Genomic DNA, 18388 nt, shown 5'->3' on the forward strand with positions numbered 1-18388 from the left:
CAGTGAAAACAGCCTCTGATTCTGTAGTATGTTGGGCATTGAAGGATGGCATGCTCTGCACTCTCAAACTCGTACATGTAACAAACCTAGCTATACTTGCATCCCTCATGACTAATTGAACAGCGAAACCCCCTCTCTGGAAAGGCAGTGAAAGCAGCTTCTGATTCCATAGTACATTGGGCATTATAGGACAGTTACATCTCTACAATTTGTTTCACTGGCACTTCTATTTGAGGCATGATCCAAAGTGCATGTGCCATGAGTTCCCAAATATCCTGCCATCTGGAAACTGGTGCAGAAATTCAAAATGATAATTCAGACTTTTGATTGTGCATGACACTATGCTAATCATGAGGGACATAGAACCTTTCGGAAGAGGTAAAGAAATAAATTTGTATCGTTGTTAACTATGAATAAGCTGTTGTATAATTTGGGAAGAGGGAAGAACATACAGAGTTCTCCGGTTGATCAGGCTTGTGCTCATCTGACAAGAGTTCCACTACTGCATCCACTGATGGCACATATCCCATGTCCTTCAGCAGACCATTCACTCGGCTCAACTTCACAAACTTCTCATCCTCACAAAAAGGATGATAAAAGCCACCCACTATAAACTCATGTACAGCATTTCTAGTCTCAATCCATGCTCGTCCAGGCTGCTTCTCTGCACCCACATGTTTTCTGGACTCTTGCACATCACAAACATGCTCCCACAATTGAGTATCACCTAAAATACTTGAAACTAATAGATAAGCGGATGCATCATTTGGATCCAGATTGACAGCTTTATTGAAACAATGCCTTCCTAGTTCCAGGTTACCATGTATTTTGCAGCTAGTGAGCAAAGAAGTCCATATGACAACGTTTGGCAGAACCGGCATTGATTCAAGTAGACGTGCAGCATCATCCAAGTATCCAGCACGACCCAGGAGGTCAACCATGCAGCAGTAATGCTCCACACTTGGTGTGACACCATAGTGACTCTTCATATCATTAAAATAATGCCAGCCTTCTACTACAAGGCCTGCATTACTGCAAGCAGAAAGAATACTAGCAAATATTGCATTATTTGGCTTCAAGCCTTGCTTTTGCATGTCATAGAAACATTTCATGGCAAGCACGCAGTCACCATCTTGGGCATACCCTGATATCATTGCACCCCATGACCCAGCATCTCGACTTGGCAACTTGTCGAACACACTGCGTGCCTCTTTAAGGTTCCCACATCTTGCATACATGTCAACCAGCACGCTTCCAAGAATCATATCTAATGTCAATCCCTCCCTCAAGATCTTACCATGTATCCACCTGCCTATTTCTACCACTCCAGTGCTGCTACATGCTTTCAAGAGGTATAGGTGTGTGACTTCATTAGGCTTTATGCTCTCTTGCTGCATTCTCTCAAAAAGTTCGAGGGCCCTATAAGCATGCCCATAATCAACGTACCCTATGATCAATGCACTCCAAGATACTACAGTTCGCATTGGCAATTCATCCAGCACCTTGCGTGCATCCTCTAGGCTTCCACACTTCACATACATGTCCACAATGGTATTCCCTACCAATATGTCAGACACAAGTTCAGATCTAATGATCTTTTCATGCATCAGCATACCCTGTGCTTTGGATCCTATGCTGCTACATGCTTTCAACATGCATAAAAAGGTGACCTTATCAGGAGTAATGCCAGCCTGCTGCATCCTCTCGAAAAGTTCCATGGCAAGGGCAGCATTCCCGCATTGCACATATCCGGATATTATAGCACTCCAAGATACTGCATCTTGGTTTGGCAAGTTGTCAAACACTCTGTGTGCTTCTTCCAAGCTCCCCCACTTGACATACATCTCGACAATAATGGTCCCAACAACTGAGTTTGTATCAAGCTCAGCTCTGATGATCTGGTCATGTATAAACCTACCCTGCCCTATGGCTTCAGAGCTGCCACAAGCTTTTAACATGAACAAGAAAATGGACTTGTTTGGACTGATGCCTTCTTGCAGCATATTTTCAAAAAGCTGAAAAGCAGATTCACCAGGCCCATGTTCAGCATATCCTTCCATCATTGCTGCCCAAAGCATAACATTTTGCTTTGGCAATTTTTCAAAGGCAGTGCGGGCTTCCTCCAAGCTCCCACATTTCACATAGAACTCAATTAGAGCAGTACCAACAGTCACATCTGATGCAAGACCACTCTTGTTAATTTGCTCATGTATCAGCCTGCCCTGTTCCAATGCTTCTATGCTGCCACATGCTTTCAGGATATTGAAGAATATTCTTGTGTCGGGATCAATGCCCTCTTGCTGCATTTGTGTGAAAAGTTCGAGGGCAGTCGCATTATGCCCTTGCTGCCTGTAGCCTGCGATCATTGCATCCCATGACACCACAGTACGCTTGGGTAAGCGGTCAAAGACTCTACGAGCCTCCTCAAGGTTACAACATTTGCAGTACACATCAACCAGGCTGCTACCTAAGACAACATCAGACTCGAGTCCACTCTTGATAATGTGCTCATGTATTTGACGCCCATATTGTGCAGCTTGTATGTTGCCGCAAGCGTTCAGACTGCTCAAGTAGGTGACTTTGCATGGCTCCATGCCTAGTTGCTGCATCCGTTCAAAGAGCTCAAGGGCAGAGAGCCCATATCCTACTTGGGCATACCCTGCAATCATGACACTCCATGAGACCAAATCCTTGCAAGGCAATTTATTGAAGGTACTGTAGGCCTCCTCTAGATACCCACACTTAGCATACATGTCAACAACAGTATTCCCTATGGCGACATCCGATCCATGTTCACTTCTATTGATATGGTCATGGATGACCATGCCCTCCCTTGTGGCTCCTATGCTATGGCATGCCTTCAAGAGTGTAAGAAATGTCACTCTATTTGGTCTGATGCTTTCCTCTTCTCCTTGCATTTTGTGGAACAAAGCGATAGCTCTCCCTTCTTCCCCAAGCTTAACATGTGCTGAGATGATGGCATTCCATGTGTATACGCTTGGATGAGTAACCTTGATAAAGACTTGGTTTGCTGGCATTAAGCTTCCACAGAGGGTGAAGAAGCGAATGAGGTAATCCCCCAAAACAGAAGCCGAATCAAGCCCGTTGATGATAATCAGGGCATGAATTTTCCTGCCTGCCACCAAATCTTTTCCTCTTTGGATGCAGTTTTGCAGAAGGAAGAGGATACTTTCCGGAGAGGAAAAAGTGTGTTTCTGCAGGGCCGTGAGCTCCATAGCCTGGTCTAGGGTTTCTCCCATTAAGGGTTTGTTTGAACCTCCAACACATCCAGCATGTCCAGCATACCCAGCCGCCGATCGGAGGGACGCGAAAGGGGGTGCCGAGTAATTCCGCAATGGCCATCCTTGGAGGCGGACTATGGTGACAGGAGATACAGCACAGCGAGATTACGAAGCTTCACTCTTTCTCATTCTCGTGTTTTTTGCAAACAATAGACAAAAACTAACCAAAAAAAACCCCTTTGATGAAAAGAAAAACCCTCTCTCTCTCTCTCTCTCTCTCTCTCTCACTCACTCACACACACACACACACACACATTTTGTGTGCATTGATCATTGTCGTGGATGATGTGTCTTTCTCTACATACACAAAACACCTCTCATGTTTGTCTTCTACAATTGTGGTGGTTGATGTGCCTGTCTCTACATTCAACACCATAGTCTTTTGCAACTATGGTGCCTACATGACAATTGCAATTCTGTCCTCCTTCTTTGTCTATAATGGGGAGGAGTGAATGAGAGGATGGGGATATTAAAACCATGAAGAAGCTTGTGGTGAATGACAGAGGACGTTCTGTCCTCCTTCTTTGTCTAATATGGTGGGGAGGAGTCAATGAGAGGATGGGGGTATTAGAACCATGAAAGAGCTAGGGGTTGCAAGGGCCATGCATACATGGAGGCATGGAGGGGAAGGCCCAATTCAAGAGGGACACACACATCATGGGGGGAGTGGAACGTGATGCCAAAGATGATCAATATTGTATACAAGGGTCTAACATATATGGCATGCACCACATGAATGTTTGCACCCCCTTGTAGTTGTGTGTACTAGTAGCTTCAAGATCACACTGATCTTTGCACCCCCTCGTAGTTGATGCATGGTGGTAACTCCAAGATCACACGGATCTTGTTCTCATATGTGGAGATGCCGTTCTTGGAGACAATGTGTCCAAGGATGACACTGTGCTTAACCCATAATTGACATTTTAGTGGGCTCAATGAGATGTGGTCGACTCTCAAAGACTAGTCTAAGATGAGCAACCACTTTGAATGCATACACAGGTCATCAATGAATATCTCCAAGATCTTCCGAAGGAGATTCTTGAAGGTTGTAGACATCAAGCATTGGAAGGTGGTGGGGCATTGTTTAAGCCAAAGGCATGATGTGATAATCGCAGGTTCCCCATTCCATAGCAAATGCTATCTTGAATTGATCGGTGGGTTGGTATGACATAGGTTTCCCATTCCATAGCAAATGTCTTGAATTGATCAACTGGGTTGTTGGTTGTAGCTATGGAAGGAAGCCATCCCAAGAAGTTGTAAGCTTTTGCTCTGGCAATGATTTCCACATGTGGTCAGTGTAAGGCAAGGGATAGTGATTTGTGAATGGTGGCGCCATTAACCTTCTTGAGGTTAATGCATAGTCTAATCTTTTCATTCTTTTTAGGAAGCTCCTCATTGATCATTTGTCTGTACTACTTGGGATTCATGTTATAAGCTCTATGTTTGGATGGTTTTGCACCTTCATGGAGAAGGATGGTGTGTTTCACCACTTTTCAAGGAATTAGTGTCATGTCAATGTACTTTTTAGGCAAAAACATCTTGAAATCCTTTGAGCAAGGCTATCACGTCTACTTCTTGCTCAAGGGTGAGACTTTACCTGGGCCAACAAGATTTACTTCTTTGACCTAGGCGAGGCCATCATATAAAGCATGTGGCTTTCCGCCTAGGTTTTTTTTAGCGTCATCATTGTGTACTACCTTGCCCCCAATGTTGTAGGATTTTAAGCACTCGAGCACTTGTCTCAGATCTTTTGATCTTCCTCTTCAGGCTTGGTGAGCTTTTTGAGTCTTGCTTATTTCCCTACCTTTCGCTATCTCCACCTTCACTTTATTGAGCTTACATCATCTGACAGCTCAACGCTTGGCTTGCTCATAGCTTGTGGGCTGTCTTTGTCACCCCTTTATTGGCCATTGGCCATTGCCTTGGTGTGAAGGGTTATCTTGTTTCAACTTCCCACTGTCTAGAGTAAATTTCATGTGAATCCAAGGCCTCAACATAGCAAAGCCAATGAAGATCCCATCTCCATGGGGATAATATATTTCTTAGGCTTTCTATGTGGTTTTCTCCTTCTTGGCTGGGTGACTATGGCCAATGTAAAAGTTGATCCTTCTACAGAGGAGAAGAATCACTAGCTATTCCTAGTTCAAAGTCATCTTGTTGACACGTAAAAGGGATGTTGCACTAAATATAAATAGGGAGATTATTTCCTTCCCGTCTAATCTTGCAAACCTTTCCAACCTTTCAAAGCTTTTATGGGACAATGTCCATGGTTTTTGCTTTGGAAGAGGCTCATAGTCCTAGTTCTTATCTTCACTATCTAACAATGTGTTACAACATTTACACATGTTGACCAAAAGAGTTTGGATAGTTGTTTCAGACTCATTGGGGAGAATGCCTCAATCCATGGGAAGAGTCTTCCCCATATTTAGGTCCCTATCTTCAAGGATTGGTAGCCTTTGTGTATATAAATGTGATTGGTTTTTCCCAATCATGAAACCACTCTTGTTGATTCCCTCATGTAAGGCCTTCTGAGGATCATCGTGTATGACCCTCTTCTTTGAAAATCCATCATGTAAGGCCTTCTGCACCACAAACATGTGGTGGTAACTAAGTCCGAAGGTCTTAATCTTTGCATCTTGCAAGATGCCTAAGGTTTGGTTGTGTTCTCGCCAAAAGCAAGCTGGACCACGAGGCTTATACCTACGAGTAGTGGCCTTTCCCATGTCTCCCAACAATCCTTGGTGATTATGTTGACACTAGCACCACCATCCAAGATCGTTAGCACCACCACCCAAGATCACAGAGACCATTATTCCATTTTACATGATAGGTAACGTGTTTGTGGCTTTCAAAATATTTTTGGTTGTCCTTTGTACATGACCAGGTAACATGTTTGCTACTTTCAAAATAGTGCCCCAACTTGTTCATGGACACTTTTGGCTTCTCTTTTGTTTTGGTTATGGAGGGAGTGTGCTCAATGGGGAATGGATTATCCTCCTCCTATTTAGGTTCAGGTTCCCCATGTGTGGACTCTCAGGTTCCCATTCATCCAATCGATAAGTCTCTCCAAATTTCCTTGCAAAAGAGAACGTAGAATTCTGTTAAAATTTATGGGGGGGGGAAAAAGTGAGCCATTCATAATGAAAATAGACTTGATTACATTTATCCAAATGAGCTTGTACACAGTGCTTATATAGCCATGAGAGATACACTTAATGTGACTTGATACATTTCTGGGATGACATCACTGCTTATGGTATTTGGTGGTGGATTTCATCTTTGATCTTAGACTAAAAGATATCCTACGCAAAATAATTGAAAAGGCTAGGAACTACAAGTTGGGCTTATTGCCAACAAACCCTCCCTTAAGCCAAACTTGTGAAAGACACTCAATATATGGGCTTATACCTAGTAATCCCCCTTGATACAAGAATGAGATAGAGTCCCCCCTTAATGACATTGGGTGTGTGTACTCTTCTCCATAATACAATCAAGGTCATGTGGAATAAAAGACAAGGTTTTAGAACCCAAAAAGAAAGAGTGAACTAGAAAGCATAGGATTCATCATCAGAATCAGGACCAACAAAATTACTTTATTAAGTAGTGGCAAGATTGGCTTTTTCTTTACTCTTCTTGTTTTTGTCTTTAAAATAACATTTTTGTGGTAGGGGATGGCTGGTTTTTGTGGTAGATGGCTGGTTTTACCACAATGCACACAAGGGTTGGTTGGTTCTTCCCCACAAGTAGTACACTTCTTATTGTTGTTGGTGAGAGCATATGCTCCTTCCGAAGTGAGATTATTGTTGAAGTTCAGCTTCTTCTCCTCCTCCTGTAGTGAATTGTAGTGAATTTCTTCCTTCTTCCGAAGAGAAGGAAGAAATTGGTTCCTTCTCTTTGAGCATAGTGATAATATTGTTTTATTCGATAGGCATTGCTATAAGCAAGATGGCTATAGCATCCTCATCAGGCACATGGGCTTTAAATACACAAGTTGGGTGATAATGCTTTTCAACTTATTAACAAAAGATGCAATAGATTCATTATGCTCTTTAGAAAGCCCATATAATTAGATTTTTAGACTTATTTTAGAGTGCTTTGCTCGTGTTCCAAAGGTTTTCTCTAGAGTGTCCCAAGCTTTAGATGCAATGTCACAATCATCAATGTAATGAATATAATTATCATCTAGTGCAGTGATAATGATGCCTAGGACTTGACTTGCGGCTATGACAGCTCTAGTGGACACACCGTCTTCCCCTTCTGTTGGTTTAACTAATGCCTAAAGATTTTTCTTCATGAGATGCCCATTGACTTTGGTTTGCCAAGTGTGAAAACCTTGGCCAGTGAATTTGTCGGGGGACTTCCCGTTGGTAGTAGCCATGATTAGGATAGATGCCACTGAGATAAGAGGCCGAGGGTAGTGTCTATAAACCCTTTATAAGATATGGAACTTCAAGCTTCATATATGCTTTCAATTTTGAAAAATCATGTAAAAGTTTAGATTAATACTTCAGTTAAGCTAGATTTTCAAAAAATCAAAAAATCCCCAAATTGATTTGTACCTTCTTTTTTATCTTTGCAGATACTGCCAAGATCTTCTTCTGTTCTCGATTTCTACTCTGATGCAGGCTTAAATGCAAGTTCTCCTCCTCCCTTTTTTTGGATTTTTGCAGTAGGTTGTTGTGAAGTAGGCTCTTTCCAAGCCTTTTGATGGAGGCTTTTTCCATCAAAAGGCTCTTTCCAAGCCTTTTCAATAAGGCTTTTACTAAGCCTTATAATAAGGCTTTATCAAGCCTTACCCTAAGGCTTTATCAAGCCTTACCCTAAGGCTTTAAGGCTTAAAGTCTTGAAGTGGGCGAGGTGAAAGCGGCCTCTTGCCGGACTGGAGATGCATTCGTTCGAGGCGTAGGCCTGGTTGTCTTGCAGCCCAGGTGTAATGAAGTAGGTTTGGGTGCACATGCACATGGGGAATGGGGCCTAGGCACTTGGGCTTAGGGACATTTACATGTGTACTTTTAGGGGATCCTATATGAGACATAGGGCTCATGGACATTATACCCTTTTTTTTAATCATATTCACTCTATAGACATTCATGTCTTCTTGGTGCTCATGCCCAAGCTTCCATGGCCTTCTTGGCTATTGCCCTAGGATGGTGACCCACACCCATGTTGTCACTCCATGCTTTGAGTGGCCAACCCTAGTCTCTTGCAATGGTATCAGAGCCCTTGGCTTAGGTCCTTGCTTAGGGAGTGATTAGTGTTAATAATTTTTGAAATTGATTTTCACACAGTTTTCAGATTTGCTAATTTCTTGTTTGACATGATTAGCAAAGAGATTTATGTTAATCATTTTTGAATTTGCATTAAACACTATTTTCAGAACCCTAATCCAATTTACTATTTGATTCTTGAATTTCTTGATCTTCTTGATCTTGATTTTCGAATTAGGGTTTATAGAGATTTTCACAACCAAAATTGAGAGATTTTCTTGCATTATCTTGCTTAGAGAGCTTATAGTTCCAATTATTAATCCATTAAGCCTCTATTTCTGTCCTATTCTCCAAAATCTTGGAGTTCTTGGAGCAGATTTACGACGAGAAGCTTGGTTTCTTAAGCAATTTTGTAGAAAATTTCATTGTAGTTTCAGAGACTGGTGCAAACTGTGTAGAATATTCAGATTACAAAGTTTATGCAGAGTATAGTTTGCTGTGTAGGCATCAAGATTGCTATGCAGTTTTCAAATTTCTATGCAGATTATTGTGTAGAGTACAGATTGCTGTGTAGAACAGAGTTCTGGTGTGCAGAATATTATAACACGCAGATTCTATGCAGAAAATTGAAGATTACTCCAGTTCATTGAAGTTTGTGCAGTTTCTTGAAGTTTGTGCAAAGTTTTATGTAACTGTGCAGAGTGCCTTTAAAAAACAGTGACAGTCAGTGCAAAGATTATGAAGAAAATCCATAAAAATTATCAAGAAAATAGTGCAGAGTGAAGAACTTAAGTGTTTTAAGCAAGATTGGTACAAAACTTTACATCATGTGGGATTCTTGAGAGCATTAAGTGGTGTTTCCACACTTTCAGGCTTGGGTGGGACGACATGAGTTCCCATCACTACTTCTACCCCGCCTACACGATCACCGTGCTACCCACCACTTTCGAGCTTGGGTGGGACGACATGAGTTCCCATTACTACTTCTACCCCGCCTACACGATCACCGTGCTACCCACCACTTCGTCATCGACATCACTATGTCTCCATCCCAGATGCTGATCGTACGATATCTGCTCGTATCCTATTACTCTGGCTTCATGGCCGTTATCTTGATTTGCCATTTCAGGTGAGGAGTTACATATCATTTGCCAAATTTATATATACATTTGGCACATCGCGGCTTCGACCTCTAGATCCTTCTTCACCGACATCATGCTATAATGACACATCATATTCATGTTACATATGGATTTTTGAGCTTCAGATGTTATTACCTAGCCAGTGTAGACATTTATTTGATGAGGAGGATGTTTGTGCTAGATGGTCTAGACGTTCTACACATGGTGATTTTGTTGATGATCTATGTGGATATCTTTACAGCATTGATTGCATGGGAGGATGTATGTGGGGATTTGATTGAGTGCCCTACATTTGTGAGCAGAGATGACTATATACCTGAGGATGGGCATCATTATGACATGCATTCAGTGGATGGTGACGATGATCATCATGTTGATGATGATATTGATGTTGATACTTGTACACATGATCATGGTCATGGTCATACACATACATGTGACGACATTGATGTATCACACCCATATACCTATGATGATGTATCGTGCACACACACACATGATGATATTGATGTATCACACACACATACACATGATGATAGTGATACACGTGCACATGATGCCTGACACATATGTACATGATGATGTATGTGATAGTGATAGTGAGAGTGATGTGTGTGAGTCAGATCATGTGGGCATGATCTTGATGGGAGGGATGGCAGAGCGAGCACATCGAGCATTATGAGCATCATAGAGCTACCTATCTCTATTCCTAGTGATCATAGGGATACATTAGTTGGCCATAGTGATGCATTCCATGATCTTGATGGGTATTTGACTAGTCATGTGAGATCCCCCGCCCCCTCCAAGGGCGCTGGCGGCGGAAGCAGCGTCAGCCTCTCGCGCGGGGCGGGGATCCACACTCGGGGCCTCGCCCGCCCGCGAATGTCCAGACAAGGGACTAGCCCGGCAGTTCCTCCGAAACCAAGCCCGAAAAACTTCCCTCACCCGGGAGGCATAGGCAATTCCACCATGGGAAAATCTTCTAACGGGGGAATTAATTTAACGAGTCAAAGTCTTAACTAGTCAAACTAATCCGACCGAACCTGAAGTCATATGGTCATATCAAAGAAGAGACTTGCACTTGGTCCATATAATCACCGCTTTTTTCCTCCTTTAATGAGGCACAGCCCGCTGATTCCCTCCCACAGAACAAGGGTCTTCTTAGGACTTAATCTAACTAACATAACTAATCGTATCTTGATTGTTTCGCAGGAATCCCCTGATCCAGCCTACCCAACTGGCCCATGGGTTAGCCAACCACCCGACCACTGTATTGGTGGGATTCCTTTATAAAAATTTGGTTATGTTTTGCCCGGGTATCGAGGAAAAGAGTTCCCAGGCCCCCTAGCCGGCGTTTCATGCAAAAATTAAGGTAGGCATTCCACATACACACCCAATATGAAATTGCCATTTATATAACAGATTCGGTTGTCTTTAAAAAAATCCTTCAATAGAAATCATAATATTACTGATCATCATCCTCCCAAAATTCTGAGTCTATTGTGTTACAAAATATGTCATTTGGACTCTTCGTTGAAGACCATCTGGCCAACCAACGAGATCCAATATCAAAATTTGATTCATAAAAATCTTTCTTTTTAGTCCATCCGAATGTTCCTCGACACACGCATGGGTGTCCTAGCAACCGCGAGCCCGTGCATCACCTGGTCAGAACCCTCTAAGATCCTCCTTAGGTGTCCTAGCACTTCACTCAGGGACTGCTTTGTCGGTCCTCGCCCATCGTACCGGAAGCGTACCATTTTAACCATACCGAGGCGGTCAAGACCTCGACAGGCTTTGCTGCCCTCGACGACTCCCCGCCAGCTGTTGCAACAACGAACCTCTTCTTAGTAAAACACATGCCAAATGCTTCCTCCAGCATTCTAGCGTAAGACAGTCCTTTAAATGAAAAGCAGAGGTTCTATACAAGTAAAATTCCCAGTTTGAGATTGGTTCCACAAAACCCCTTTTTCCTTAATTCGCAATTTCATAATGAGAATCCTTGATCTCTCATCAGGGTGATCTACCCATCATTTGACTGATTGTCCAACTAGATTCTTGGTTATTTCGGTCAAAGGAAAACTAGTTTAGTTCAACAATAGTCTATTCTTTGTATTTAGGAACTGGAATTGGTCACGAAGTTTTTGCTTGATTCAGATCGAGAGATGGACAAGTAGGTTTACTGTCCGTCCCTCTCATAGTCTAACCAAAATCATTCGGTTTAGTTCTAACAAGGATTTTCTCATGTAAACATCTATTTTTGGTTAAATATCGATTTAGTGATTTAACCAAATAAAATATCTAAAGATATTCTTTATACCACTTAATTTCTCAACCTTTCTTTTAACTAAATACCAATATCTTTCTTTTTAATAAGCTTTAAATCCCTCTTTTTCTCATTTAATGAGTGCAATCCAAATGTCATGGGAATTCCTCTTTTATCATAAATTAAATCTATCTAAAATTTCTCTTTAAATTAAATAAAAATATTCAATATTCCAAATATACCAAGAATTCCTCTTTTTCTATTTAAATGATTGAATTCCCATGAGAAGCATCATTTGAATAGAGAATTTACCATAGGAATGACCATTCTTTGGGGGAGAGAGAGATATACTTAAAAAACATCCTAAATTAAGCATAAATGTAAGCTTTTTGCGATAATTCATTAGAATTCTTTGGAGAGCTTCATTTGCATTGAAAAACTATTCATTTGAATACTTCTCAAGCTTGAGAGGGGTTGAGAAGTGAAAAACATTTAGAAGATTAAAGAAAAAACCATAAAGTTACATCTTACCTCTTGTTTTGCTTGCTTCTCTATTCTTAAAAGAATCCCCTAACCAATCAATTGGTTAGTATGTTGAGAGGAAAGCTCCAAGGAAGGTTGAAGAGCAAGAAGCTCCAATCTCTCCAAAATGTAGAGAATTTTTAGGGAATAATAGAAAATATGCTTATTCTAATGTAATATTGGCATGGTCTAGTTCACATATGAGAATACAAAAGAATGAGGGTCTATTTATAGGTGAGGGAGGCCACTAACTAAGTCCAACTAAGTTCTAGAATTTCCCAGCTTCAGTTGAATTTGGACAAGATTTGGACCAGTTTGGCTCCCTTTTTGATCTAGGAGAGAGGAGAGATAATACAAAAGAATGAGGGTCTATTTATAAGTGAGGGAGGCCACTAACTGAGTCCAACTAAGTTCTAGAATTTTCCAGCTTCAGTTTGGCTGAATTTGGATAGGATTTGGACCAGTTTACCTCTCTTTTTGATCCAGTTTGATCAAGGAGAGAGGAGAGATAAAAATATCTTAATATTTTTGAATTTAAAACTCATTCACATGTGTGAAATAGGTGCCTCCTTGAAGTCTCCCCCTTTCCTTACCAAGGTGTCAAAATTGTATGATTACTCCAAAATATCTTAATTTTTTAGTAATATCTCATAGTTTTTAACTAATAAATCTTGTACTCAGTCAACTCTTCATCTTATGTGGGCATTTACTCATTTTTGGGTATTTTCTTTTATTCATTGGATCTATCTCATATCAACACTTGGATTAATCTTATTGGCCCATAAGAACCTTAATTGGACCATAATCCAAAAATTTTAAAAAATCTTGACCCTTAGGCTAAGGTCTTTTAAATTATTTTTAATTGATTCCTAATGCACCTTAGAAAATTTATTTTGATTTTCTGTTTTAGGGAAACATATTTATGATATTAGGAGAATTTGTTTATCCAAAAATATCTCAATATTGAATTACCACTCTCTAGAATTTTTCATCTCTCTAGGCAAAAACAAGGAAAACAATATTTTCTTGTATTCAAAAACAGGGAATGATTACATGGGATTGAAGTAGAGCCTATTCATTATTCAGGCTGAGGAGAAATCTTACATCCTCTCCCACTTGAAAAACACGAGATGTCCTCATCTCGCAAAGTGGGGGTAATCTTTCGCTAACTCTTCTTCTTTCTCCTAGGTGGCGTCTTCTAGAGGGAAGAACTTCCACTTTACTAAAAATTCTCTGAGGACTCTACTACTAAGAATCTTCTCTCAAACGTCAAGGATTTCTTTAAGTTGGAGTACCATCTGGCCTTGAGTCAAAGATCAATTATTCATTCATCAAGCACGTGACTCGGGCTGGGTACATATTTCTTAAGCAAATTGACATGGACTACATCATGTACCTTGAGATGGGGAGGCAGAAGAAGTTTGTAGGCTAGATCGCCCACTTTCTTTATAACAGCATATGGCCCACAGTATCTAGGAGAGAGCTTCTTGTACTTCCCTAAGGATAAGGAACTTCTTTTCAGTCGTACTCGAATGAAGACCATATCTGATTCTTCAAACTCTCTCTTTGATCTCTTTTTATCTGCATACTGCTTTTGCCTATCTTGGGCTGCCTTTATATCTTACGGATTGATTGCATCTACTGGTCCATGTCATCAAGCATTTGTTTGGACATTTTGACTCTGATCAATGGGTAAGACCAAGTCAACGGTGTAAGGCAATCTTGCCCATACAAAGCTTTGAAAGGACTCATCCCAATGCTTCGATGATAAGAAGCATTGTAAGAAAATTTGACCAGATGCAAATGGCTTAACCACTTCTTGGGTTCCCTGCCGCCGCAGCATGACCAAAGGATATCTTCTATTACCTAGTTCACTCTTTCGGTCTGGCCATCTGTTTTGGGGTGATAGGCTGTGCTGAGATCCAAGAAAGTTCCTACTACTTTGAAGAATGCAGTCCAGAATTTCGATGTGAATTTGGGATCTCTGTCACTTATTGTTCTCCTGGGTAAGCCATGCAATCTGAAGATCTCTTTAAGGAAAACTCTGGCAACATCCACTGCAGTGTATGTTTCTTTCACTAGAATCAGATGGGCAACTTTGGTTAGCCTGTCAACTACCACAAAAATAGAGTTGTAACTTGATTGCACTGAAGGTAATCCACTGACAAAGTCCATACTGATACACTCCCACTTCATCTGAGGAATGTCTAGAGGCTGCAGTTTCACTGGCATCTTGACTCTCTCTGCCTTGACTCTTTGATGCATTAAGCATTTTCGCACATGATCAAGTACATCCTTTTTTAGTCTCCTGGCCAGAAGAAGCTTTTCTTCATAGACATATAGGTTTTTATAAACCCTGGATGTCCAGCTATCAGGCTATCATGGGCTTCTCTATGAATTCTCCCCTTTATTCCCTCATCATTGGGAATACATAGCCGATTGTTATAATACATGCATCCTTCATCCAATTTGTACCCAAGAACTCGACTCATTTCCTGAGGTGTCTTGCTTTCCTGCATCAGAAGGGTAGCAATAGGGACAAAGAATGTGTCCTGCATGATTTTCTCCTTTGCTTCACTAATCAATGGATTTGACACCACTGTAATTGCAAGCAAGGAGGCTTTTCTGCTGAGCGCATCTGCCACCACATTTTCTTTCCCTAGTCGATACTTAATTTCAAAATCGAATTCCTGCAAGGTCTGCATCCATCTCCTTTGACGCATGTTGAGATCCCTTTGGGTGAAGATCCACTTCAGACTTTGATGATCTGTCAACATCAAGGTGAACCTCTGTCCCAAAAGATAATGTCTCCACAACTTCAGAGCATAAACTACTGAGAGTAACTCCAAGTCATGGTGGGGACGGCATAATTTCTCTCATGTGTTCTAAGTTTTCTCGATTCATAGGGCACTGCATGACCACCGCCTAAGGCAATCCCACTGGCATCAGTAACTACCTCAAAGGGTTTGGTAAAATATGGCAACTTAAGGACAGGGTTGGTTACTAAGGCTGTCTTCAGTTCAAAGGCACTCTGACACATTGCAGTCCACTAAAAAAGTGTACTCTTCTTGAGAAGGTTAGTTAAAGGGGATGCTATCTGAGCATACTTGAGTATAAAGATCCTATACCATCCGGTTAATCCTAGTTTCTTCTATCTGGTTTAATCAGGTGAAGGATAGTTTAGTCTCTTGACCCCGTTAGAAAATTCGTTAAGAAAATCAAAAAGGTGAAATCGTCCCCGTTTTTCGGGCAAGGAAAATTTTTCCATTTTCGGTTTCGGAATGACCACGAGATTAGTCTCGTGTCAAGACATTCGAGGGCGAGGCCCCAAGTGGGAAACCCTGCCCCGCGCAAGAGGAAGCTACTTCCACTGCTAGCAACCGAGAATCCGGTGCGCGGAGGGGGCAGAGGGGTCTCACAACACCAAGGTGAAATATCTAAGCACCTTTAAGTTCTAAAGGCTTGGTAAAAATGATCAACTTCCTTGGGTGGTGGAAATGGTTGAAAAAGGCCTTTGTTATCCTAAAATGAATAACAAAACATATTCCATGATGGCCTTTGCTCCCTAAGATGAGCGACAAACATATTTTCCCTCACCATGTGTACTGAGATTGGGTAAAGGGCATAAATTGATTTGTTCAGATGAGCTTAATAATATAACATCTTGTGGTTCTATATTTTAATTTAAATCACTAGAATATTAAATTTATTGGAGTGAAAATACAATAGCATCATATGTTTCTATGCTTAAAATTAAAGCACTAGGACACTAAGTATGTTTAATTTTTTTTGGCAATATACTAAAATTTTGGCAACTTGATCATTTTACAGGCGTATAAGTGTCTTTCTTGGGCTAACATGATTGTGTTTCTATGGTTGAAGAAGTCCTAAGGTGTCCCATTAAAGACTCATTCCTCCCTCTTTTAGCATTACCTAGAAGAGCTAGTACCAAATGAGAGTGTGTAGTGTGTGGTGTGAACACCACAAATTTACTAAATTTTTCTCTTACCCTTTTACACTCATTTTTTCTCTTCCTAAAATAAAAGTGATGTGTCCACCCTTGGAGACTTGATGCTAATGCTCACTTCCCACTCCATTGGTTTGTAGGTTTGATACTATTTGACTTCTCAGCTTCTAAGATAATGTCCAAGGCTAAAACCTTAAGGCTCAAGGCTCTAGGCTTGAGCCATGAGTGTCCAACCTCAAGGATCAATGCTTAAGGCTTAAGGCCCAATGCATGAGGCTCAAGGCTCTAGGCTCTAGGCTCTAGGCTCTAGGCTTGAGCCGTGAGTGTCCAACCTCAAGGATCAATGCTTAAGGCTTAAGGCCCCAATGCATGAGGCTCAAGGCTCAAGGTAAGTTTCTACTCCTCCCCAAGATCCTCAAGTTATGCATAATGGGATAGGCTTCTCTCCCATTGAAATCTAGTTCTTACAAATTTCAAGATAGCCATGTTCTCCCTCCCTTAGCTTCCTCTTGTAGTGTCTACTCCTCCCCAAGATCCTTAAGCTATGCATAATAATGGGAGATGTTTCTCTCCCATTGGATGTTACACAACACTCAACACCCACCTATCCCTTATCAATTCCTCTTTCTCACTCCTACTCACTCAAAGCTCTTTTCCCATAGTTCACAAGCTCCATTCCCTACCATACCTCCACTCCACTACTGCACTCTATAATGAAAAATCAAGAAAGAAAGTATACTCCACTCTACCATGCCTCCATTTGACTACTCCACTCTACAATGAAAAATCAAGAAAGAAAGTATACTCTTTCACTAAAAAATCTCTATGTAGGGTATCTCACACACAACCATAACCTAGAGAATCTCACAGAACCTCACTCAAATTAACTAAGGCTTTAACACAAAGCTAAGACAATTGTAACTCATAAATCAAAGCTAAGACACACATATATGTCATGGAACTCGTAAATCATGGATAACATTCACCATTAGAGCATAACATAAAGAATTAGAAAGAGGGAAGACGAGATATAGTGTTCCCATTAGAGCATAACCACATGAAGGATTAGTAAGAGGGAAGACAAGATATAAGTTCATAGTTTTAGACAATGCAATGTGTGGTCCCTTGGCTTCGTAGGTCCAAAACTCACTTATATGCTTTAATATATCTCTCTACACTTTTATTTTCTACAAATTAATTAAGCCTGGATACATTATGGGGCATAGCCTAGTGTCAGGTTCACATGATGAATCTGTAGCTAAACTAATTCTTTATCATACAGTTTGGTTTCATTCATCTGGCATTGGAAACTCATCTTTGGGTGTGATAGCACCACCAAGTAACACAAAATACATCAAAAATTGAAACAAAGACTTGAATTAAATTGAAATCAAATAACATAGCATAACATAAGGTAAGGGAAATAGAATAACATCACCATCAAGACAAGATTGGGTGCAATCTCCCCCCCATGCCGTGTAGCTCCACTTCCACGACGTGAGTATTTAGAGAATTTTATTCATAAAAATAGTCCAAGGAGCTAAGAATAGATGAGCGTACAAATTGGGCTTGTGTTTCCCACTTTTTGGGTATTGCTTTACATATTTTTAATCATATCAAAATCCCTAAAGTTTATATAAAAACCTTTGCCCAAATATAATTGCTATTAGGCCTTGTTACATAAAATAACTTTGTGCACATTTGCAAATATATTAATCTTGTTCTCACCTGCACATTCCATTAAGCTGACCCTGCACAAAATAAAGTAAACATATTTTTGTACAATTATTAGTTCATAAAAAATATGCTAAAATATATACCTGTAAACAGTCCTCCCGTTTGAGGAAGCAACTGTCCTCACTTGTGTAAGAAAAATATCAAGAGAACAAGATTATTGATGTCATAACCTGCAAGGTAAACTCAGAGGTCCGAACATGGCTCAGAGGCACAAAGGCATGGCTCAGAGGTTCTTATGGACATGG

At 40.8% G+C, this 18388-nt stretch overlaps 1 protein-coding gene across 1 annotated transcript; it reads right to left on the bottom strand.

Annotated features, from left to right (window-relative positions):
- Nucleotides 1-379: 379 nt before the first annotated feature.
- On the bottom strand, nt 380-3490 carry LOC147605413 (pentatricopeptide repeat-containing protein At2g33680-like). The gene has a single exon (XM_086793092.1). It carries the CDS (start codon nt 3258-3260, stop codon nt 408-410), a length of 2853 nt encoding a protein of 950 aa, XP_086649218.1. The 5' UTR covers nt 3261-3490; the 3' UTR covers nt 380-407.
- Nucleotides 3491-18388: the final 14898 nt, after the last annotated feature.

This window comes from Cibotium barometz, chromosome 59 (assembly GCF_041138505.1).
Source record: "Cibotium barometz isolate CiBa-2024 chromosome 59, ASM4113850v1, whole genome shotgun sequence".
Taxonomy (NCBI): Eukaryota; Viridiplantae; Streptophyta; class Polypodiopsida; order Cyatheales; family Cibotiaceae; genus Cibotium; species Cibotium barometz.